The sequence below is a fragment of the Poecilia mexicana genome, unplaced genomic scaffold (genome assembly GCF_051168715.1).
Source record: "Poecilia mexicana isolate PSO_F unplaced genomic scaffold, ASM5116871v1 scaffold_19, whole genome shotgun sequence".
Lineage (NCBI taxonomy): Eukaryota > Metazoa > Chordata > Actinopteri > Cyprinodontiformes > Poeciliidae > Poecilia > Poecilia mexicana.
This window is the reverse complement of record NW_028263388.1, coordinates 10,961,996-10,986,085: the sequence shown is the minus strand read 5'-3', so window position 1 is coordinate 10,986,085 and position 24,090 is coordinate 10,961,996. Positions and strand designations below refer to the sequence as shown.

Sequence of the window (24,090 nt, the reverse complement as noted above, 5' to 3'; positions counted from 1 at the left end):
TTACAGAAAATTCTGGATCCACATGAAATCAAAGTTCTTCAGAATAAATAGATACGTTTGTGCCATTGCAGATTTTGTTAAAGTGGGATTTCATTTTTCCCAACTGAATTGATGTGTATATTTTCCTTTTCTTTAGTATTAAGCTCCAGCAACAAAATAAATCTATACTTTTTTTTATTTTTACACACCCTTACCAGCAAATTGCTGAAATCAGAATGCTGTGAGAACATTGTTTTATTTTTTTTTTTCAAAAATAATTTTATTCTCCTTTTTGACAACATTGTCATCAAACACAAAGAGAAAACACTTTAACAAAATATTCCCTCATGAACATGAATATACAGTACATGGTGAACTACGGTGACCTGCAGTAACCTCTCTGCACAACAGGTGTTAGGCTATAGAAGATGAGAGACGACGGAAGGTAAATGGAGATTAGTAAAAGAGCTAACATGAAGCTTCAGCCTGAGGAGTAATGAGCCTCTCAGAGTGGGAGGAAGGATTTAGAGAAAAAGGGAAGTTCTACAGCCGCAGCCTCACACACACACACACACACACCCTCCGATTGGATGCTCGTTTCATTCAAAGTGTTCATGATTGGTCGAGAAGCTCTGAGAGCCGGCTCGCGATTGGTTGACTGCTTCAGCTCTCACGCTGATTGACTGCTCTCTTTAGCTGAGAGGTCAAGGGTCAATCTCCTCTGGGATGATGGTCAGGATGACATCCTCGTTTCCCCGCCTCACCACCGTCCGCAGCTTGTCGTCCCGCTTTATGGCGTTGCTGACATCGGTGGCCGAGGTGACGGGATCCCCGTTGATGCTGATGATGACGTCCTTCTCCTTCAGGCCAGCTCTGCCTCGGAGAAATCACATGTTGGAGTGAAACAAGACGATGTTCTCTGCCTAAACCTGACTGGTTCAAAACCAAATATGCAAACTATACACAAACTGGACAAATTGGAATTTCTAAAATTGTCCTGATAAGGCCCAACTCATCTTTGTTGAGTTGGGCCTTTGTACATTTATTGCTTCCACTGCCAGCTCAAAAAACTTTTACTTGACATTTCAACTCAACAGGATTATTAACAAGAAAAACTCAAGTATGAAAGTCAACAGGACTACAGAAAAAACACCACATGACCAGAAATCAAACATCCCTGGCTGTTTTCACAGTTGTAAGACTGCAACTTGGTTTTCATCTGGTTGCTCAGAAATTTCTCTGAGCACCAAATATTTTTTCACCACCCACTTTTTATAATGTCTGGCAGCAACTGAGGGAATCACTGTGCGACTTGTAAATGAAGTGGTCTCAGAATCAGACGAAAACATCTTTAAAGTTTCTCCTGAGAAAACAGAGCACTCACGCCTCGGCTGGTGTTCGGCTGATGACTTCGATGACGTACGCCCCTGAAGTGATGTCGGGGAAGTCCGAATGCCTCTCCTTCAGCTCCTTTGCCAGCCTGAGGGAAAAAAAAAAAAAAAAAAACAAGCGGTGAAAACCTTCAAAACACATCAACCACGGGGATTTCATGATACTCAACTGAGTGACGTCTGATTCTAAAACATTAACTGGCACTAAGAGGTTTAAAACTCTGCAAAACATTAAATGAAAAATTGTATTATTGTGGCATCTCCTTTGTCAATAACTGTGAATTTGAATGTCTTCAACATGCCACGATTGTGTTGCTACTTTTGTTGCAGAAGCGAATCTGGAATTAATCTAACTTTTCCAGTCCTCGTCTGCTAAAAAAGGGTTTCCAGCACTCTACTTTGTGTTGTGAATAAAGTACATTGAAAGTTTTGGCTGAAAAGGTGAAGAATGTGACATAAATGATTTTCAAGGTCATACCAATTATGTGACACAGGCAGTTAAGCTTCAGTTCCTCTTTTGGGATCTTTAAATTTAAACAAACTGAGGCAGATTCTGGCTGTTTCTCTGATTTGGAGCGGGTCTTCCTCCTCCTCTCTGGCTGCTCTCCTGTTCTTCTATCCCTGCCTGTTTCCAGCTCAGAATTGGCAGCAGGTAGCTAAAGATGAACTAAAACATTTTCAGTCTGCTCATCCTTGTTAGGTGGAAAACCCCGGACCGCCCTCGGCTCACCGTGTCACCATGTTAGGAGCAACAGGAATCGGGGTACGTGTTTTTAACTGTGGAAACCAAAGCTCTGGCATCAAGATGATTCTTTTATTGATCATGTACAGGAATGAAATGTGATGCAGTCTGGAACAGAAACTTACGACGGAGTGAGACTCATCATTCTGACGCCGATGTATTTCTTCTTTGGTAATGTTTTCCCTGTGGGAAGCAAAAAAAAAAAAAAAAAAAAAGTCGATGTTAGCAGATGTTTTTAAAAACCTCCATTAGAAGTCTGCAACATTTAAATATACTGTCAACGTTTTAGAGGATCATGCTAAACACAAGTCACTCAAAAGGACTTAATACAAAGAACTTTAATGCTTGGAATAAATACATTTCACTGGAAATGATGACTTTTATTACTGCAGCCAACTGGTCCCAATCACGGCTGACTGTACACACAGCTGGGTCAACTCTTTTTAACCTCGTATCGTGACAGAGTTTTGGACTATTTGCTTTTATTTACGTCATGGCTGCTTGGCTTGTAGTGGGTCCTGTAATGTTCTGTGTTAACGTCAGGACAAAGGGAACCCGATCCAGTGAAAGTCGTGTTGCTAAGTGAGATGCGCTTGGTTTGATTTACTATTTGAGTTTTCCTCAAGAACAAAGAAAATGTTTGTTTTTTTTTATTATGAGCTGCAATAATGTGACATTCAGTTTTGTTTTTGTTCTAAATTCCAGGTCTGTCTAGTAGAGTGAAAGCAGCAGAACGAGGTCAAGTGACAACTTTACAAAGTGGTATTTTTAAAGACGTCCTGTTTTAGAAGGTCAAAGGTGACTCACACCGCACTAAAATCCACCCAGCAAGACGGAGCCACACGCCAAGAGTCCTGAGTCAGTCTTACTGAGAGACGTAAATGCAGTAGCAGCAGAGAAACGTCTCCATGTTTGTTCTGTATCTACAATAAAGCCCAGCGACTAGATTTCTTTTTATTTAGTCAAGTGTTTGTAGCATTAAGTTTTAAAATTAATTGTGAAATGTAGCTGAAACAAAACAAGTTAGTTTCTGTATGTCAAATTGGTCTTTTAAGTGATGTAAAAGCTATAAAAGAGATGCTTTCAGCTGAAGGAGGAAGAATTTAAAATGGCAACTTTATGATTTGACATCATGTTTTTTTTTTCTACGTCTTGTTATCTGACTCTAAATTTTCTTTATTCGTTCCATAAAATTGTTTTGTTTGTGATAGAGTGGCTTTTTCACCAACAATCCAACCCATGATTTAATATAAATTCAAATAAAAATCAAACCTTTGAGTCATTTAGTTTCATTATTGGCAACACCTTTTGGAAATGAAACAAAAATTGTTTCTCTTCTGTGGTTACAGCTGAATAAGCTGCATATTTCAGGAAAAAGGTAATCTGTGACTCATAAAGTAAAAACCAAAATCTCCAGAAAAACTGTTGCGATTAAATTATCAGCACAGAATCCATTTGTTGCGTATTATCGACGACAGGCAGAGTGGCGAACCTTTGGCCTGCCGGTCATGTGACTCTGCCAGGAACTGTCTGATCTTGTCTGACGGGATGGCAAAGGAGATGCCGGCAGTGACCTTCAGAGTGTTGATGCCAATCACCTCCCCGTCCTGCAAAAACAACAACAGGCTCGAGTCATTTCACGAGCAATTCAAGGAACACGGCTGAAAATCAGAGTCAGCTGTGGACTTGACGTCGCCTGCCAAGCGTTACCTAAACTGATTATTTGGCTTCGACTAATGAGAACTTAGCGATGCTCGATGTTTGTTTTCACATCTGACATCTGTTAAGTAATATCTCGGCTGAGGTCGAGTGTTATAAAAAGTTCTGTTTTTGTTTTACAGATTTCATAAGGCCAATCAGAGAAAAAAAAAAAAAAGCTTTATGGGACCGGTCCATGTTTATTAGAGGAGTGGAATCCATTGTGTTAAAATATTAAAGTCAAAGTGGAAAAGTCATTAAAATCGAAGCTTGAACGTCTAATACGTGAATCAGAGTCCAATGCAAAACAAATTTCACGCTCCATATGTGCGAAGCTGGGAGAAACAAAATTCCTAACCCATGCATCAACGTTCAGTCGTTTTGTTGGTTAATCCTGCAAAAGTCACACAAAAACACGACGAAGTCTGTGGTTGCGACCTGGCAAAATGTGAAATGTGGAGGCGTTTTCCTAAACACCGCTGTTGTGTCTGCTAAGGAGGAAAGAAACCGTGTTGTTGAGTGAGATGTGAGTCATTCAAGTCGGAACAACAGCAACAAACATGTCGATTTGCGTCCCCTCATATCTTCTCCACAAGCAGACTGGGAATATGTCTCGGATAATGGGATCAACATACATGTTCGATATTTACATATGTTGAACAAAATGCACACAAGAAATTTCAAACTTACCAGGTTGACCAATGGCCCTCCCGAGTTTCCGTACTGCAAGAAAACAAACAAGATGAAACTTTCATTCCACTGAGTTCACATTCATTATGACAGCAGCAGCTGCTGCTTATAGGTGATAAAGAAAAAGCGGAATAAGAGTTTCAAACAGGTAAAACTTGCAAACAGCTTAGAGATTTTTTTTTTTACTTCTTGTAAGCCTCGCTCTCCTGCTCCTCCTGTGCGTTCACTCACGTTAATAATGGCGTCCGTCTGGATGTAATCCATGTCTGAATTGCGGAGGCCCAGCTCCTTGCCCCCTCTCTGGGTGGTGCTGACGATCCCCGTGGTGACGGTGTTCTGCAGGGAGAACGGGCTGCCGATGGCGACCACGAACTCGCCGGGGCGGAGGTCCGCAGAGCGGCCGAGGAGCAGCACGGGCAGCTTCGTCTGCACGGGATGGACAAGGCAGAGAGAATGGTGAAATCAAACAAAATCAAAGCTTTCTCTTATCGGCCAGGCTCAAAAGTGACACGAGTTTGTAGATTTTGTTTTATCTGGTTGACATTTTTAAATTGTCTTTAAGTCACAAAGATCATCCTTAGCTCAAACAGGTTTGTTTGATAATGCCGACATATTTTCACAGTATTCCGCTGCATTTTTTTTTTGCAGAACTTCTCAAACTTCACCTCTGGAAGCTGCTGCTGAGAACATCACGGTTTTCTAAATGACCAAGTAAGCCACCACATACTTCCCATGTCTTTTTGGCAGTAATAGTACAGAACTGGCCTGAATATGCTTGTTAGAATTAAAGATGATTACTCAACCAGTAGTTTTAGAGCTGAAACTCGTGTTTATAACACTAATTGTTCTGTACGAACAATTAGTTCACACACAAAGCAGCACCCAAACACACAAGCGATGCCTTATTTTTCTTACTGCCATGTGAGAGACAGATGTAGCAAGTCAGCTCGCCCTCTGGTCGAGCCTCTAAATCAGCGCAGCCGATGACATGCACGGTGAGGGGAAAAACGGGAGGAGCTGGGTCGGATTCTCAGAATGATCCGAACATCCTGGAATCCATGAAGCACAACCCAGCAGAGGAGATACAAATCTCCGGAGAAACTCGCCTGGAACTCCTCAGGACACAATGATCTAGGATACAGCAACTAATGATAATGATGATGATGATGATGATGATGATGATGATGATGATGATGATGATGAGCTAAGGCCGCTGCTCTGACATCAATTACTCTCTGTTTTGCTCTGGAGTGATCAATGAAAAAGAAAGAGCTGCAAAGTGGAAGTTCACCAACATGTCTTCTATAAAATCTAAAAAAAGGGCTTGAAGTCTTTCAGTAAAAAATTTCTAACTGGCCACCGACTACCTTTACCGCCTGGCGTTCAAGAGTTCAAGACTGTAAAGACAAGAGACTGCCAACAACGACAAGCCAAAACCAGCCTCGTCAGAGGGTGGGTGTCACGGTTTAGGATGGAGAGAAGAGCTCCGTCATCAGGGAGGGGTCCTCCGCTCCTCCGGCTGCCGGTCACGGCCCTGTCCCAGTTACAGTTGGGTGGTAAAGCTGGCTCATCGTTGGCTCAAAAAGGCTTCCAGTTAAACAGAAGGAAGTTCAACTTATTTTTACCGGTTTCCTGTAACATCTGGATGTCCGAAAGTGGAACACTGAGAACTCAGGAACAACTGATGAGCATAAACGATGTGCCGGATAGGAAAAAAATAATAATAAAAAATGCAATATGCAGTGCATTTAGAGACATGCAGGTGAAACTTGTGGGATTTTTCTCTCATCAGGTTTAACCAAACGTTTGGGAATTAGGATGTTTTCCCAGGAATGTTTCCCCCACTAAATCAGCCATTTTCTTTTTTTTATTTTTTAACACTAAATTGTCTGACTGTGGCTCTGTCTGCGTTTCTGACTAATTTCCTCACAGACATTAGCATTTCCAGTCCTCCGTGTGATTTTAAAGCCTTTTACATAAAAACCTGCCTGCTTCTGCTCTCACTTAAAGTTTCCACGAAACATCAGCAGCACTTTGTTAAAGTGAGCAGTGACGCTACTCGTGTCATTTTCTTCCCCCTCCGTTTTAGAGCCATCAGCATTTATAAAACAATTCTAAAAAGCACGAATGCAGTTTTTTATTTCACTTTTGACGTTTTTGATAAAATTGTATAATCATTCCGACTTGAGACGAGTTGGAAGCGTCAGTGACCCGTTGAGGATTTGATATGCAGATGTCGGAGAGGTTTTTGATTGGTCTACACAGTGTAAATATTATTGGTTCACTGTTTCAGTAAGTCTTTGAAATTTGACCAAAAGGGTGCACTGTAAAAAACAAAACAAAAGCGTCTCTAATTTACGGTAAAATTCTGGCAGCCGCAGCTGCCGCTATTTTACCATAAATTAGAGACTTTTTTTTTTTTTTACAGTGAGGTTTTGTACTGTGGATAAAAGATGCCTAACTCATTCGTTCTGGTCATTTACTGACATGATAGCAAAATAAAATCCAATCTGCTCTGTCATGTTTGCTCCTGCTTTTCCTTTTGAATTTTTTCGTCTGCTTCGTCTTTTCTCTGAGATGATTTTCTCAGACATCCGGCTCAAAGGAAATTTCACCACTTTAGCTGCACATGTGGCTATCTTACAAAGACTAAACCAGGCAAGATTACACTTGGATTGTTTATTTCTGCAAAATGTACTGAGTTTCATGGCGACAGAAGCCGGCTGGATGGGGTTTCCACATCAGAATTCCAACTTCATTCCTTTTGATTTTTCCAGCGTGAAACAAAAAAAGTCCAAATGAGGTTATAGTTATCATTCTGTACGAGCAAAATTAATTTCTGTGATTGCTAGCATGCTATGGCTTATTATTATAGTTTGATTTATGATATTTTCCCTTGTGATTCCAATTAGTAATTGTCGGTTTTTAGTGTCCCAGTTGTGCTGTAATTCACCAGTCTCCCACCTCTTCCTCAGTGCTGGAACTGGCCACTGGAACTACAGATTTCCACGTTTCCAGCTCATTCTGTCCACCTGACGCCTCAAGTGACACCTGCGCTTCGCCTGCGGCTGCAGAGCTCTGGAGGTCGGCCAGGCCTTCGTGACACCTGTGCTGTCCCACTGACCTACTTCAGGTCCAGACGTGATGCGAGGCAGAAAAACGGAGACAGATGTCGGAGCCCGACTTTCATCAGCTCCACTCTTACCCAAGCATAACAACCGTCTGTTTGTCTCCGTGTGCGTGCATTCGGTTTGGCTGCTGCACAACCATGCGCCCGCCCATTTCCTCTGTTAAATAACAAGCCTTCGGGCGACTTACTCAACACACACCTCTGACCTATTTTCTTGTGTTTAATAAGAAAGGTCGAGGTGCGGACGAGGGCTTCAAGAGGAGATCCTCCTCCACTCCCGTCCCGACTCATAAAAGTCAGTCTGCTGAGTTTAAATCTCGGTACCAGACAGGAAAACAGAAAAAGTGACAACAGGCCTGCAGCCACAGAGAGAGAGCGACTTAGGTGGAGTTAAGTGGAGTGGACGGCTATGAGGGAAACAGATGCACGCTGATGCGACAAGACGTAAACATGTTTTCCATCTGAGGGCTTCTGGGTAGTGATGGAGATGTTTCCACAGAACCTTAGACTGAAGGAAAAGCATGTCTGAATCCACAGGTATGCTCAAAGCACAGGCCTTTGCCCGTCGCTGCAGATTGTGTGCTGAGAGAAAGTTTGCGTCCCGAGGTCCCGATGAGTTACGACATGCGATAAAGCAAATTAAACCGTGGAGCCTGAAGCAGAAACAGTGAGCAGCTGCTGTTCTCCAGACCAGAAAAGTGACAGGAAATCATGCATATTTTTAAGTTTTCTAGGAAAAACTTCAAAGTATTTTTTTTTTTAATGTTTGCCTTGTGTGGATGTTTTCAAGGTAAATTAGCTTAATGGCTATAAACTTCAACACTTTATGCACGAAAAAAAAAGAGCATCGTGTTCTCCTGTTTCTACACAGCCGTCTATCTGCCAGGAATTCATTTTCACAACAGACATTTTTGTTTTATAAAAAAAAAACAAAAACAAATATTGATGCCACATGTCTTAGAAACATCCATGCTGATTGATTCAATCCCCTGTGCTAAAAACAGATTCAGACACACTCATAAAAGATCAAGGATTCACTTGTTCAGACCTCATTTAGCAGGGAATCGTGGCTAGTTTAAGAGCTTGAGTGCACTGGAGAATCAGATTCTGATGTGACTTCTCTTAAGCTCCAGCTAAAAGGACTTTCTACAATAAACATTGTTAAAGTCAGATGTTGCTGCTGGGCACATTTTACCAAATAAGCAGCTTTTCATGAGTAATTTTGAAAAGGCAACATCTGCGGGTGGAAACTACTGAAGAAACTCCTTTTTGAAACTCTACAAAAAGACAAAGTCTTTATTATCAAGGCAGATAACGACTAAAATATTGCTAAGCAAGCCCTTGCTGAAAGGCAATATTCAGCAGTTTAAATGAAATGCGAGCTTCAGCGTATCAGGAAGAAATGGAACTAATGCCAAATGTTGAAATAAACCTGCATTTTCCCCGTTCAAAAAAAGATTAATAATCAAGACGTTACTTTCATGCAGGCATGAATGCACGGCATTGTTAGCACCAGATCTTTTAAGTCCTGTAAGCTGCGAGTCGGCGCGTCGCTGGATCAGACTTGTTTCTTGAGCACATTGTGCAAAAGGACTGATTGGACTGGGATTGGGGAATTTTAGAAATGAGGTCAACGCTTGTTGGACTTGTTAAAACATTTCAGAACCTCTTTTAGCTTTGTGTCAGGGGGCACTAACCTGCTAAACGAGGTCACAGCTAACAGGAGATAACGTCTGTATCGACGCTAAGCTAGGCGGCTCATGTCGAAGTAAAATCCACATGAATGACGGGAGCCAAAGTCTCATAGCAGAGCACTGATCAACCCATCAAACTACAACTCTGACTTAAACTAACCATCCAAGCAACAAAAGAAAACATGATTTTTAAGCCACTTCTAATTGCTCCTTTGTCCCATTCTGAGGCTAATTTGTTAATTTGTGAAGAAAATTTGCGCGATAGCTCCAAAGGGAAAACCAAATACGTTCTGTCTCCAATTAACCTCCCCCCACCTCTCCCCCCCTCGACCCCTAAAAAACTATGACCTACATCTCTTCAAAGCATAAACACAGTTGAGTTCTGGTTCTGGATGGATTCAGAAGATGATTTGCTTCATTATCTGAAATGAAAAGCTCCTCTCCTGGGCCCAGACTGATCCATAAACACAAGTCAGACCCTCTAACGTTCTCATGCCACCCTGCAGACATCCACCCACCAGGAAAATGGGTTCCTACTCTGAAATTATAAAGGAGCTGCTGAGTAATCACTTCCAGACACCAACGGAGCAGAATGGCACGAAGCGATCAAATGCAAAAAACTAAGAATAGATGGAAACATCATTCGTTTTACTTTTCAGCATGCTTCTGTATTCGCTGCGGAGTGACAATTAGCTGAAACGTTAAAAACGTTTGGGTTTTTTTTTTGTGGATTTTCGTGCTCTTTGTGATCAAAACCGTTCATGAAAGTAATAGAGCTGATCGAATCACAAACAAATAAATCAGAACCTTTATGTTAGTATATATAAATTTAATTTTGGATTAACATCAGAGCAACTGAATTATAGTTTTTGTGTGTGTGTGTGTGTGTGTGCGTGCGTGCGTGCGTGTGTGTGTGTGTGTGTGTGCGTGTGTGTGTAAAACTCAAAGCACCAGAAGCTTTTTATGAGCTCTTAATTTTTTGCATAAATCCTTCGATTTCAGGCTTTGAGGTTTTAACTTAGATTTGATAAAACCTGCTCCTTTCATTTGAAACGTCACAAAAAAAATCAGCCTGGTTGAACAGCAGGAGATCACCCAAGACTTCAACAGAGCTCAGTTACTTGTTTTGATTTTTCACTTTGGTTTTCTTTTGATTTTTTTTTCCTTTTCAGTTTTCAAATTTCAGATTTAAAGCAAAACAAAAATAAAAAAAAAGACATAAAATGAATTTTGGGAAATTATTTTTGACAAAAACACTCTTGCTTTACGTTTGTTGACCTGATTCCAAAGTAAAGAAAAAACTATAAATAGAAAAAATGCTGAGTGCAGCACTTCATCCTGAAATGTGGGAAAGGACAATCTCACATTTTCCAGAAGGAAAAGCAAAGTCACAGCGGTGGCTGACCTTCCTGTCTAGTTATTGGTAAAGCTCACGGTGCCTCCCACAGCTCAGCCAGCAGCCACGCTGCTGCTTACGTTGCTTTCAACCATTTTTGTCCCTCCAGGCGGTGCGTTGTAAAGTGCAGAGCGATTTTCAACAACGGTGGAAAACCCCAGCAGCGCCTGACAGAGACTCGGCGCGCAGATTCACACACTGACTGTCTGTCAGTGTGTCCCCCCCCCACCGCCACCGCCGACTCTTTTAAATCACACAGGGATGAAAAACTGTCTTGTTTCCTGTAGAAGGGAGGATAACCTGATACAGAAAGCAGCACTGATTGTTTCCTCCCATGCCAGACGTTAAGAGTCAACCTTGCTCTTTGCACTAATGTGTTTTGCAGCAGTACCTGTTTTCATCCTGGATGCAGGAACTTAAGAGCGAAAAAGTCATCCTGTTCCCACAGTACCTTGTCGATACTAACACTGATTTTTTAGAAGCTTTCTTCCTCTGTTTTCATTGTTATTAGACTTTTTTCCTCTCCTAGTAGAAGTCTGGCATTCCACAGACTTTCTTTACAGTCATAACATTGTTTTGTTCTCCTAAACTTACCAATAACTCTTAATTCCTCTCGTGGATTTTTTTTTTTTCATAATCATTTGGTTTCACCTATAAATCCTGTCAGAGATTTACATCTCTGACAGGATCGGCTTCTGAACCGAAACACAAGTTGACGGACTTTTCTTTCTTTTTTTGTTTTTTTTGCATCTCTTCATCGTTAATCGCAGAGATCAGGTGCCTGCCAATGCTCAGACGTCTAGGCCTGCCGGAGCCGAAACCGATGCGAAATTTCCACACGTTGTCACGGAACACGATCGCGGCTCGATCGAGAAGGAATACTGCCGCAAGGCCGCTCTAAAGATCGAGATTAAAAACACACCCAGGAGGAGCTCCTGTCTGTACAGGCTCCGGGAGTGGGGGGGAGGGGGAAGACGCCTCAGATGCGGCAGCTGGAGACTTCAACACACCACTATCACGATTCGAGCTCGCATTTCCTTTTTTGTTTCTCTCCACCGAACTAAATTTCTCTGCGTGCCTCCGATGCTATCTGCAGCCAAGCGCAGTTCTCTATGCAAGTAGAAGTTTGTGTTAAGACCACCTATGATGCACTAAAAAAATCAAATATGTTCCTCTAACTTAGCTTAGAGATGAGCTCATGAGTTGTGATAAAATAGATCTTCCCACAGCGGCAGCATAAGTTTGTTATTAGGAAAGGAGAAACTGGAGCAGACGAGCGACGGAGAAACTTAAACTTCTTTCCATCGGCGTCAAGCCCAGGCTTTTCTGTCCTGAACCTGCAGCGACACGCCTGACAGCTTCACCTGCACTCGGCTCCTCGCAGCTGCGGTTCCACTCAGGAGCCTCCTGAACGCCGAGCCGCAGAATGTTCACACCGTTCAGAGAGGCCGTTTCAAAGGAACAGAGGGGATTAAAGAGAACTTCACCACTAACAAGCCATGTATCGTAACACCACCATTACCCGCCCCTTCCCTGTGATCATAACTTAATGCATATTGTCGAAAGCGGCGGGTAAACCCAAACTTTCTGAGGTCTGAGGACCGACACAGTGTACAACAGACTCACCGTGTAGCAAAGGGCAAAAGAATCAAACTAAAAGGAGACGTTTTTAGTTTTAGTTTAGTTTCAGTTCTTTGGTGATGGAGGCCAACAAATAAACAAAAAGAGAAACTTTTCTCTATGTGAAAGGTTTAATGCACAAGTAACGTTTTTCTAATGATCTAGCATGTAGATAATCTGTAAAAGGAAAAATACGCAGAAGTTGGAGTTCCTTTCCTTCTTTTTCTTTCTGTACATCCTCCCACATCATGTGAAAGCAAACCTCATCACATTTGCACCCATTGCAAACCAGTCTGAGATGCAGCGAAAAATCACGTGACGTAACGTGTGTTCTGGGTGTGCAGTGACGAATTGTTTTGTGTTTCCAAGCAAACTTCAACCCCCCCCCCCCCCCCCCCCCAAAAAAAAAAAAAAAAATCTCCCATTTCTAATGGTTAATGAATTTCTTCATATTGACGTCCTGGAGCTAAAGTTTCCCCGTGCAAGCTGTCCGAACACGCCAAGAAGCCAACATCCACTGCAGCGTTAGCTCACTGTTTGCTCTGCTGTCAACCTGCCTCCCCGTGTCTTAGTGAGATCTACCTGTGTAAATAAATCTAAGTGGAAAACACCCCCACTTCTGTCTGCGTCTGCGTGAGCAAAATTAGGACCAGATCACCTGCTTCATCTGACAGTGGCAAGAAGTGCTTTTGACTCGAAAGCTACCATAAAATCCTGGTGACCGATATCCAACTTTAAACCGTTCTTTTTCTTGTTGGTTTAGGCCTTGTTCTCTAATTACTGACAAATTGAAAAAAAAGAAGAAGAAAAAGCTGTCAAACAACAACAGCTCCCTGTATTTGTCTCCCTAATAAGAGGGGAGAGGAGGAAAGGGTTTAATGTGAACCTCAAGCAGTCTGTCATTGTGCAAAAAAGTGTTAGATGAGTCGAAAAATAATTCAGGGTTTCAGCGACGTAAAGGACTTTTTGGCTGCTTATGTCAATTTTCAAATCTCTCCAGTGGTTTTTGAAAGAGATATCACAAGTTGGAAAAAAAATTATGCAGTTGAAGTTTTGAAGTAAAGAACAGGAATAATTGTGTACATTTTTTGTGTTCCAGGCAACCATATATCATGTTGCAATGACAGATAAAATGCTGATGTATATGATGTATATAAAGTACACGAATAGTTATAGTTTAAAGCCCTGCAGCATTTAAAATCGGCTCCCCAGTTAGAGAGAAGTGGTGCAACTCTAACCCAGAAGCACGCTCCCTTCATAGCGACCACAGCAACATGTGTGTTAATTGAAGAATATATAGTGTTTAAAGTTAAATAACAATGTGTACTTCTACTGCAAAGCACGAGTAGAGAGAAGTCGCTGGTTGCTTAGAGCAGAGCAAGACGTTTTCTCTTATACAGTTGGGTGATTTATTGCCAAAGCACCAAAAAGAGACAAAATTGTGTCCAATTTCTGGTGTCACATTGGTTCTTTTATTATGTTTCTCTTTTGAACAAACAGTTGAGAGACCTACATATTGCACCGTGCAAACTGCGGACCTGAGTAAAAGGCCAAAATAGCACTAATAGCCCAGCTTGTAAAGTTTCTAACAGCCTGCGCAGCGTGCTGACTCCCTGAGAAGATGCCCTCCCCTCACTGCCTGGTAAACTCAAGGCTGAGCTTCTAAGGAACAAAAAAAAAAAAAAAAAAACATAAAAATTTCCGTTTTATGAAATTATTGCATTTGTGACGCATTTCAGTCATTCCTTAAATGTCCTGTTTGACCTAATCTACTCCAGTCATATGTTTAAATGTCACAAACGGTTTAATTTTTTCCCCTCTGACCTGCAGAGTTCAGACTAAAATCTGATGTTACAAATTTACCCTTCAGTTGTCTTTAAGCGGTCATGAAATTTGCCTTTTTTTTTTCTTTTTTGAAAACACGCCAATTCACAGTTGCATAATACGCTCGGTCTGCTTTCATAAGCGCAGCTGGACTTCATTTCCTTTAATTTATTGCCTATTTGCTCCTCTGAAAGGACCAGTGAAGAAGTGAAAAACATGGATTAAACTGCCTGGACTGAAGTCCAATAGCTGATATAAAAACACCATAAATCAGGAAATATTTTTGATTTTTGAAAACTGACCAATAAACCAATTTAAACCAATTTAAACCAACCAATTTAATAAACCAATAAAAGCTTAAAGAGTACCTGGAAATGTAACAGAAGTTTTTTTTTTGTTTGTTTGTTTGATTTTTTACCATATAAATGCTGTGTTTGTGTTGAGGTAAAAACAATGTGCTATGAAAAGCGAAAGACAAATTTAAAACACATAAACACCGTTCTCGGTCCCTGCTGACCTACTCCATCTGTTGACACTTTAGTGAGTCATGACATTTTTCTCCCTGAGACGCCTCGCCTCAAAAAAAAAAAAAAAAAAAAAATCCCACCGGGTTAAAATTAAAACCAGACTTTGCTCTCAGGAAATCTTAATGAAAAACACACTAATACTGTAAATACCTGAAGGAGAATGGATTGTTTTTGGAAAACAGACACAGAACAAGAAGATGGAAGAAGAAGTTGGAACATATGAGCCTGGCTCATATTTAAATAAGATATACATTTAAATATAAAGTAATGAAGCGTTCAGGATATGGAGAAACTGCCAGAGAAATTAATTTAAAATATTTTAGCTGTATTGTCTTGGTTTATTAGTTATTAAGGAAATAAACTGTTAAAGAAACTGTATCTTTTTCTTAGGCACTGTCAGACAAATAATGACTGACTGAAAATTTAAATAGAAATAAGAAAAAAATAACAAAACAACTCAATATGACAAAATCAACTGGGTACTCTGGTTCCTACACAGAAATGTTATTCCCAAAACAGAAAAGTGAAAATGTCATTTTAGGAAACCCAACACAATTTTTTTCTTTTTTAGTAGCAAGTTCCAGAATGAAAATGTTAACCTTGTGTATTCACGTGGACAGAGAAAACACCTGTTTTGTGAAAACGCTGACATATTATCTCAAGTTTTTTAACGTGACCTAGAATCCCAAACGCATCACATGCGCCATATGTTGCAGCTGCAATGGTGGACTGCGCATCCGTCTTATAATTCGTTTCATAATGCTAAAACGACACGGAGAAGAAGTTTGATTTCTTCTCCTCTCAACACAAAAGACACCACTTGACGTTCGCTATGCTTGTTTTCTTGTTGGGTTCACCTCTAACCTCATGTGGAAGCTTTAGGCACATGTCCAATACTTCATGCTTAGCGCCACTTACAGGCCTGGAGGAGTAAAAAAACAAATAACAAATAAAAAACGTTTCGGGCCGTTTCTGTGTGGAAGAAAACATTTCTGGCGTTTTTGAAACCAGGAATCCATTTTCGGAGAAAACGCTCTAAGGTGTAAGCTGTGCCACAAAAAGATATTACGGAAATCAAAGTTGACCTGCTCTAATTTCATAATCATTCGTAGAGGGAGTCACAGCTCAACGACTCTGAGGTCACTAGGAAGAGTTGATTTAAACGACAACCGACTGGGAACAGAGCGAAACCAAAACGGATGAACTCAGATCGTAAACGTGAAGACAAACAGAAGACACTCAGTTCATTTGTTTTCTCTGGCGCCCTCTGCTGCTCACCGGTACGTCGATCTTGATGAGGGCGATGTCGGCCTTCTCGTCGATATCTTTGATCTTGGCGTCGTAGGTGGCGCCGCTCTTCAGCTCCACCTGCAGGGCATGGAGAAAAGTTCGCCTGACCCTCACCAAAATGTAAAGATTTAAGCAGTCAAAAAACAACTTGAAGAAATAAAAACTACAGCACGATCAAATCTAACATTTCCTGTAAGAAAGGAAAGAAGCAACAGAATATTCACTGTTCTGTAAAGGTTCTGGACGGATGGGACAACACTCTTAAAGTCACGAGTAAAGTCAAGGTGTTTTATATACGCTAAAGATGTAATTCATATATTAAAAGGTTAAAATGCATCTCGGGAGCTTTACATACCTTTACTCTGTGCTTATTGGCAACCACGTGGGCGTTGGTGACGATCAGCCCGTCTTCAGAAACGACGAAACCAGAGCCGCTGGCGACGGCGACCTCCCTCTTAGAAAATATCATCCTAAAGGGAAAATGATTCAAAACAACCTCAACAAAGCATTTCACACCTAAAGATATTCCTGTTTAACACCAGAACTTTCAAGAGAATTCATAACTTTAAAGATGAATTTTAACAGATTTCGTCATTCATGAATTACAAAGAGCTGCGAAAAATATCCTCACCCGAAGCTGCAGAGGAATTTATGTTGCAACATTTTAAATTTAATGCAGCGTTCTTACTTGCGGAAGAGTTCAATATGAACGACAGCGGGAGCGATTTTCTCCACCACGTCGGCGATGAAGTTGTATTTGTGCCGCAGACTGTCGAGGTTCAGCTGGGCTGAAAGGGAGAGAAACACAGTATCAGTGCGTGGCGTCGCGGCCAATCAGAGGATCTCTGTGTGGTCCGGCCTGAAACGCAAACGACATAGATGAGAGGCGATAACTCTGCTTTTGGGTTGCCAGGTTAGACGTGTAAAACATGCGTTAACCTGGGTTTGGATCGCAGAGAACAGATATAAACTGCAGACAAAGAGTTTATATCTGACGTAGAAGTCAACGTGAACCTGAGAGAGCTTCTCGTTCTGATCCTTATAAAACAAAGGAAGAAATTCAGAGCATCAAAAGATATGGAGAGATTTGCAGACAAAGAAGAAGAATTGCTCCTGTTGTGTCACGCTGTTCCTGTTTGACCCCAGAAGTAGATTTGTAAGAGATCCGCTTCTCAAACCGATGCTGTGGGAAAGTTTCCCCTTTCCCAGTCAGATCCCACGGGACGAACAATTAAACACATCCTCCTTTCTGTGTCGTAAACATCGAATTTAGAAACAGTAATTGCAAGCAGCCTGGACTTATTTCACAAATGAGCAAGCAAAACTTTACCAAACAGCTTTTAACATCGTTTCTGCTGCACGCTCGTGTTTTTTTTCAACCAACAAGAAGATTTAGGCCTATTGCAAAACTGCTCAGTTGTGACTTTAAATTTAATCCAATTTCCCTTCAACACAGAGTTTACCTCTAAACTCTGTCAATGTTAGGTGTTGGACATGTTGTGCAAATACATAAAACATAATCCCTGGGTTTACGAATGAAGTAACGTCAAATTCTTGAGGGAGACATTTATTTTTTTAAATCAGTGGCTGAAATGAGATAATGTCATACTTAAATAAAAAAAAATGAACTGCTGTCATGTCAATAGGCTGTCCACTGACCTTCCTACCATTTCAAGCTGTTTGCCACGTTTTTAATTTTAGTAACAGAAATGCTTTTAAAGTGAGGATAATTTTATTCTTTCCATGTCAGTCACCCGTCATCATTCTGAGCGCCATAGTGGCTGGTGACTTACAATGAGACATTTAAGATGCTCCGATTATCTAGACGCTATGCCTATGACATCGATTGTTCGACGAATGAACGGATGGATCAAGAATTATTTTGATGACAGAAAATCTAAAGATCTTAAGCCTGACAGACAAAAATTGGACAAGCTGAGAAAACCTGGTCAATGAGGTCCATCAAGCTGAACTCATGGGGACGATTAAATGTTTCGACTGGTTTGTTATTAAAAGATATATATATATATATATTTTTAATCAAACCTCTTATGTCACATAATAAATGTGACCTTAACTGGGCCAGACAGACAGGAGTCCTCAGTGAGGACATTGTCTCTGCTCTTTTTCCTCACGGTCACAAGTCGGCAGGGACAAGTTGGCCGGTGCCCTGCAAATATTTAGGCTGTTTTCAGATCTTATCACAGGAAAAGCTCTCAACTCCGTCGTCTTGGCAACCACTTCGCTTCATTTCAGAGGCGTGAACCTTGGGCAGCACAGTTGCTCCGTGCGACTCTTTCTAAACGACTCTTTCTTTCCTGTTTCCCTGACCTGAGAAAATACAACTTTGCAGAGATGCGTTTGTTTTTATTAGAAAGACCTAAATAAAAATGAACCTCAACTCTCGGTGTGGCATTGATTCGCTGAATCATTTCCACCAAACACTGATTGAAACGTGATTGAAGTAAGGAACGCAAAGGGCAAGAAACGAGGCATGAAGCTTGGGATTTTGGTCAAAAAAAGGGTGAAACCTTTATAAGTTACGATTTAATGTGAGCACCTGGAGCTGACAGCTCTAAAAAAAAAAAAAAAGTCTGAAGAGCCGACCTCCAGAGCTGCAGCAGAACGCCGCATTCTCTGCAGCAGAGCGTCTGGAAGAAACCTGCCAGTGTTATAGGCCGGATGCTCGCCCGCAGGATTAATGCTTTGCCAGCTGATGCAGCTTTGAAAGTTGAAGTGAAATTAAAGAAGTCATTTGGACAAAAACAGCCAACTAAGCTGCTGGTGTTGGTAACAGCTCAGCGCGCTGGGAGGTCAGGAAAAAGCCTCTGACCGAGCAAATAAAACTGCCTCAGACGGCGAGATCAAGTGTCCCTGAATGCAGCACGGGGAGAGTTTTTAGCGTCAAATTCCGTAACGAAGATCAAACAACGAACTGTTTTCACAGAAGCAATGCTCTGTTTTCCAGGGGATCACTTTGGAAAAGAATTTGAACGCGCTGAGTCACCGTGCAAACGTTTGTTTCTCGAGTCCAAACAGCCGACAGGTCTGCACACGGAGATGAAGCGCGGAGGGGAGTAAGAAGCAAACGTTTCGATCCCCAGATCTGGGTTAAACAAACGTCTGACCTAAATCTGTCTCTGTTTAAGGAGTTACACAACCCAGCGAAGAGGCGGATCACCGGCGTCTCACCGACACCGTCCAGATTTCTGCCCCGAGGCCGTAAATCAGAAACGACTGCTTCGGATTAGGAACGGAGTCAAGGAATGACGAATAAATGTGGTTTTTGGATGAGCCGACTGTCGGAGCGGGACGGGGAGGAGAGGATGCACCACGATGCTTGGGATTCTCAGGAGGAGAGGGAGAAAGTGGAGCCCGACTTTGACCTTGTTTGACTCTTAAGAATCTCTCTGCCTCAGCAGGTCCGGTGTGTTCACAGCTGCGGCGTCTCCGGGATGTGTGCGTCCTTCATGACTCGGAGCTCTGTGCGCGTTCTAGCCGCACAGGGGCAGTCACTCGGGGCGTCCTGGATTTATTTCAACACATTATGACCCTGTTAAGATAACATAGAAGGGTGTGTTTGAGAGGGAGTGAGCGCCGGAGCTGGAAAACAGCCCCTCCCCCCGGTCCCCCTTTTGCTGCAGTTTCACGGCGCCGCTCAGGAGATGGAGGACGGCCAAAGACCCCGGGAGAGGAAGAAAATGTAACAAATAAGCGATATTTTGCCGTAACGCCGGTGAAACGCAGAAACCGCCTCACTAAAACTCAGCAGCAAGAGAGGCGAAACTGGAGGAGAAAAAGAAAAAACTCAACATCATTTTAATTGTTTTAAACAAATGAATTTGTTACATCTCCCTTTGCAGCAAGTAAAAGCTGTAGATCCTGCAGTCGAGGTCTGACGCATAAAAAACATTTTGTTGTCAGCCACCGACTCCCTTGCAGCTCTGGCTGTGTGTTCGGGGCCGTCGTCCTGCTAAAGCTTTCCTGCTGAAGAAAAGCCTCCCCACAGCATGATGCTGCCCCCGCCAGAGGGTTAATGAACGTAGCGTTTCATTTTGGGTCAGATGTGAGCAGTGCACATTCTTCTGTGGAAGAATGTGCACTGCAAGCACAAATTTTGGACAGAACAAAACTGACCAAAAAATTGCAAAAATCTGCAAAAGGGATTATGTTGCTGGTTTCTTTTCTTCTTGTCTTCTTCTTCATGTAAAGGTCAGATTTGTGGAGAACACAATCTCCAGCTGTTCTGCCAGTAGATTGTTTTAGCTGAACGGTGGGTCTGCTGAAATGCATAAGTCATGAGTCACACAACTCTGCAGCTTCTCTGGTTCACACTCCAAGGTTGGGGTTTTGTTTCATAACTGCACCCAGCTTCAAACAACCTTTTCCCTCCTGACCTGTCTGTTCTGGTTTTTGCCCCTTCTCTTCGTCCACTAGAGCGTTTTCTAACAAAAGTCGGAAAACAGAACGTTTGCATGGGATTAGCTTACACTCAGATGGACTGTTTGTGAAACGGGCGACTTCCAAAGGCAGGCTGGCAGCTTTTTTTTTTATATATATCTCGAGCGTTAGAGTAAAGTGGGGATTAAAACGAAAGCATGCAACGATTTACTGATTTGCGACATTGTTTTGAAATCCGTGCATCGCTTCATTCCAAGTCTCGGCAATAAAATGCACTTGACACTTGTGGCAAAATGTGAACAGGAGTGTGTAAACTTTTGTAGCAGCAGTTGCAGAGCATTAACTTCACTGACTTCACTTTCTCCCAACAAGTAGCTTTTTGCCATCAAGCTACTTTCTGTTGAGTTATCCGCGTTTGTCCTTTCCACCTCTAGATTGCACAATGAAATATGTGCAGACACTCCAATTGATCAGTTTATGTAATTAAGGTCCCATACAGACACATTTCATCTATTATCTAAATGATTACATGGATATGACCTTCTTGCATAAGCATAATGAAAGCATGAGGACATGGGAGTGAATGATGTTCAGGGAGGTGTGTGACTTCTAATGGGGCTGGACCAGTTGGTAGAAGAACAGAAAATCAATGTACTACAGAAAACTGTGCCAGAAAAGAAGAAAAAGAAAAGTCAGAAATTATTTTTTTTAAATAAGGGGGGACTGAAAAGGGGAGGTTGAAATGTTGGTGAAAATGTCCTTGTTGAAGACCAAAAAGACAAAAAATGAACTGTGAGCTGGGCAGTTTGGCCAAACTTTCACTGTTAATATCATTTTAAATGTGAAAACCTGGGTTTCCGTGCAACTTGGTTGTTTTCTTTAATAAAACAGAGGGTGAAAACACGGGAGTGCTCATTGAAACTTAAAAAAAAAAGAAACAAAAATCTAAATTACATAACATCCTTCTGCACCCCTAAAGCAACAATGATCTGGAGTTTAATTTAAATCAGATTGATGAATTAAGACAATTTATGAAAACAGAGTTCAGCGGCGAACATCAGCAGCGTTCCATTCGGCGGTTCTCTTCCCTTTAAGCTTACTTTCCTCTTGATTGATCTTTTTCTGTCCCTTTTCTTTTTGCTTTCTACATTTAGCACAACTGGTGAACCAACAACTAATGAACGACGATTATCTGACACATTGTGGTTGACATAACAATTATGCTACCCGGTTCAAATTGTGGATTAATCAAAAAGCTTTTAGGATAAAGCCGTCATGTATTACTTGTTATTGATAAAAACCCTTCTTTGGCTCCAACAAAAAACAAAACAAACAAAAAAAATCCACGGGGTTAAAATGATCTAATATCACTTGCTTTGCTTTTGGTCTTCAAGTAAACAGTGATTTAAATGTGTTTCAAAGAAAAAAGGCGATTATTCACCCCACATAGTTCATTTGTGCCTACTAGGTTCAAGCAGAAGTAACGATTAAATATGTTTTAAATGAGGATTGTGTTATTATTACGTAAGATGTGTATGTGTGTGTGTTCTCTTTGAGCCCTTCACAGTTGCAAAGTTCGCTCATACTTCTGGCCGACCCTAATTGTCGTCTATTTCCCTTTAGATGCAATCTGACCATGCACGCGCACGCAAGCACACATGCGCTCACCCTTCCCGCAGGCTCCTCTCTGGATGAAGATGACCGGCGGCTGCTGCAGCTTCATGGCCCGGTTGCTGACGCGCTTCAGCTCGCAGATGTTCCGGTAGGACACGCCGTCGCTGCCGCACACCGGCTCGGCGCTGCTGCACACGCACACGCCGGACCTGCCCCTCCGCCTCACGGTGGCGGACACCTCCACGCCGTCGGTCACCCTGCACTCCATGCCCTCTGCGCAGTCCTGGTCGCCGGGGCCGCCGCACTGCTCGCCCTCGCCGGACGCGCACACCGGGCAGCAGTTGCAGCTGTCCAGCACGTCTCCGGCCAGGCAGTCCGCGGGGATCTGCGGGCACTGGGACTTGTCGCATCTCTCCGGACAGTCGATGGCGAAGCGCTTGGCGACGCGCGCCTCGGACAGCAGGCAGGAGGAGGCGAACAGCGCCGTTACGCACGAAAGAAAGAGAAGCTGCATGACGGGACTGTCCGAACTGAAACCCAGAGACTTGGAGAAGAAAGATGCAGACAGTGCCTAATAAGTAAGACGCAGTGGGAAACTTTCACCGGCTGCTCCGGTTTATACAAGCTGCGGGATAAAACCTGCAGGTGATTGGTGGAGATAACGTGACGTCATTCTTAAGGATGGACGGGTAGGGATGGGGAGGGGGGTGGGCGAAGAGGGTGCATGTTAGCGGAGAATAAACGTCAAGCAGACTGAACTCAAGTTTTATAAACTGGAATTACTTTAAATTGCAACTTCATCTCTTTCTTCAGGGAAGCAAAGCTGGTTTTGTTTCAGAGGCCTCATCTGAAAAGTGTGGAGTGCATTTGGATTGAAACTCCGCGAGTCAATACTTTGTAGGGAAATCGCAATTAAAGTCGCAAAGCGTTTGCAGTGTATCACTATGAGTTTTTAACACCTCTGCTTTTTTTCACACTTCCAAGTCTCTGCTGGGCAACAGGATCCCCACAGCATGATGCTGACACCACCGTGTGTTACTGTGTGGATGCCGTATTCATCCCTTTCATGCATGAATTATGATGCTTTATGTCAGGTGTTTTTGATTTTCTTTAAGCATAGAACAAAGGTGGGTAAAAAAATTGGTAAAAAAAAATTTTTTATAGGATTTTTTCCCCCTGTAATTTTCTCCAAAATACAAAATTGTTATTTGGAAAATACATCAGTAGTGACAAGTTTCCCTTCCATTATGGTCCTCAGTTCAGCTCTGTGCATCCTGCCATCGACTCTAACCTGCTTCCCTGTTCCTGTTTAAACAGACATTTCCACAGCATCGCTGTATTTTGAGCAGTTAATTTCCCTCCTTCTTTCACGTTTTCTACGTTATCTGAAGGATTATTGCTTCTTCTTTTTTTGCCACTCTGAGGTATTGGTTTACAACCTGCGCCGATTGTTTGCTAATCTTCTCAGGAGGTTTCTTGTTGTTTTTCCAAACGTCGGATGTATAATCTCTTTGTAAACAGTTAACAGCTGGATGGAATGGATCTGCTTTCTTGTTCCAAACGGCTGCTGATGCCGCAGGGTTTTCAGTGCCACCGCACTCCGGCAGTATCCTGCCCTCTGATTGACCCGACCCCCCCTGGCAAAGCTGAAGAGCAATCGTCACATTGATTTTTCCAGTATAGAAGACTGGAAAGTTCAGTTGTTGCCTCTGCGAGGCCGTGCAGAATGTTCAGCGTTTTTGCAAGGCGGTATTTGAAGGAAATCACCAGATCGCCCAATTTACTTTCTGCTGCTCATCTTCATCTTATATTGAGTCAATTTTGTTGCTTTCATGGTTTTGTTTTGCAGCTGTGACAAATGCCAATATCAATTTGACCCTCAGCATCAGACTGTGTACCAAGTTTAACCCCCTGTTGTCAAATTAAAGGACATATAAATCATAAAGATTTGTCGAACTTCAATATAAACAAAGATTCTATGTTTCTTGTTCCAGTTTTATGTCATCAAATAGTTCATCAGATGGTTTTTTAAAAGAAGTTAAATGCACATAAAGTACCACTTTAGGTGTTAAAATAACACCTAAAAAGAGTTAG

General features: G+C 42.1%; 1 protein-coding gene across 1 annotated transcript; it reads right to left on the bottom strand.

The window, feature by feature from the left end:
* Positions 1-216: 216 nt before the first annotated feature.
* Positions 217-22,582, bottom strand: htra1b (HtrA serine peptidase 1b). The gene is made up of 10 exons (XM_014989489.2): positions 22,051-22,582; positions 16,670-16,769; positions 16,337-16,451; positions 15,970-16,059; positions 4,732-4,926; positions 4,501-4,533; positions 3,605-3,719; positions 2,238-2,295; positions 1,364-1,459; positions 217-852 (listed from the first exon to the last, which is right to left on the bottom strand). Exons 1-10 carry the CDS (start codon positions 22,508-22,510, stop codon positions 684-686), a joined length of 1,431 nt encoding a protein of 476 aa, XP_014844975.2. The 5' UTR covers positions 22,511-22,582; the 3' UTR covers positions 217-683.
* Positions 22,583-24,090: the final 1,508 nt, after the last annotated feature.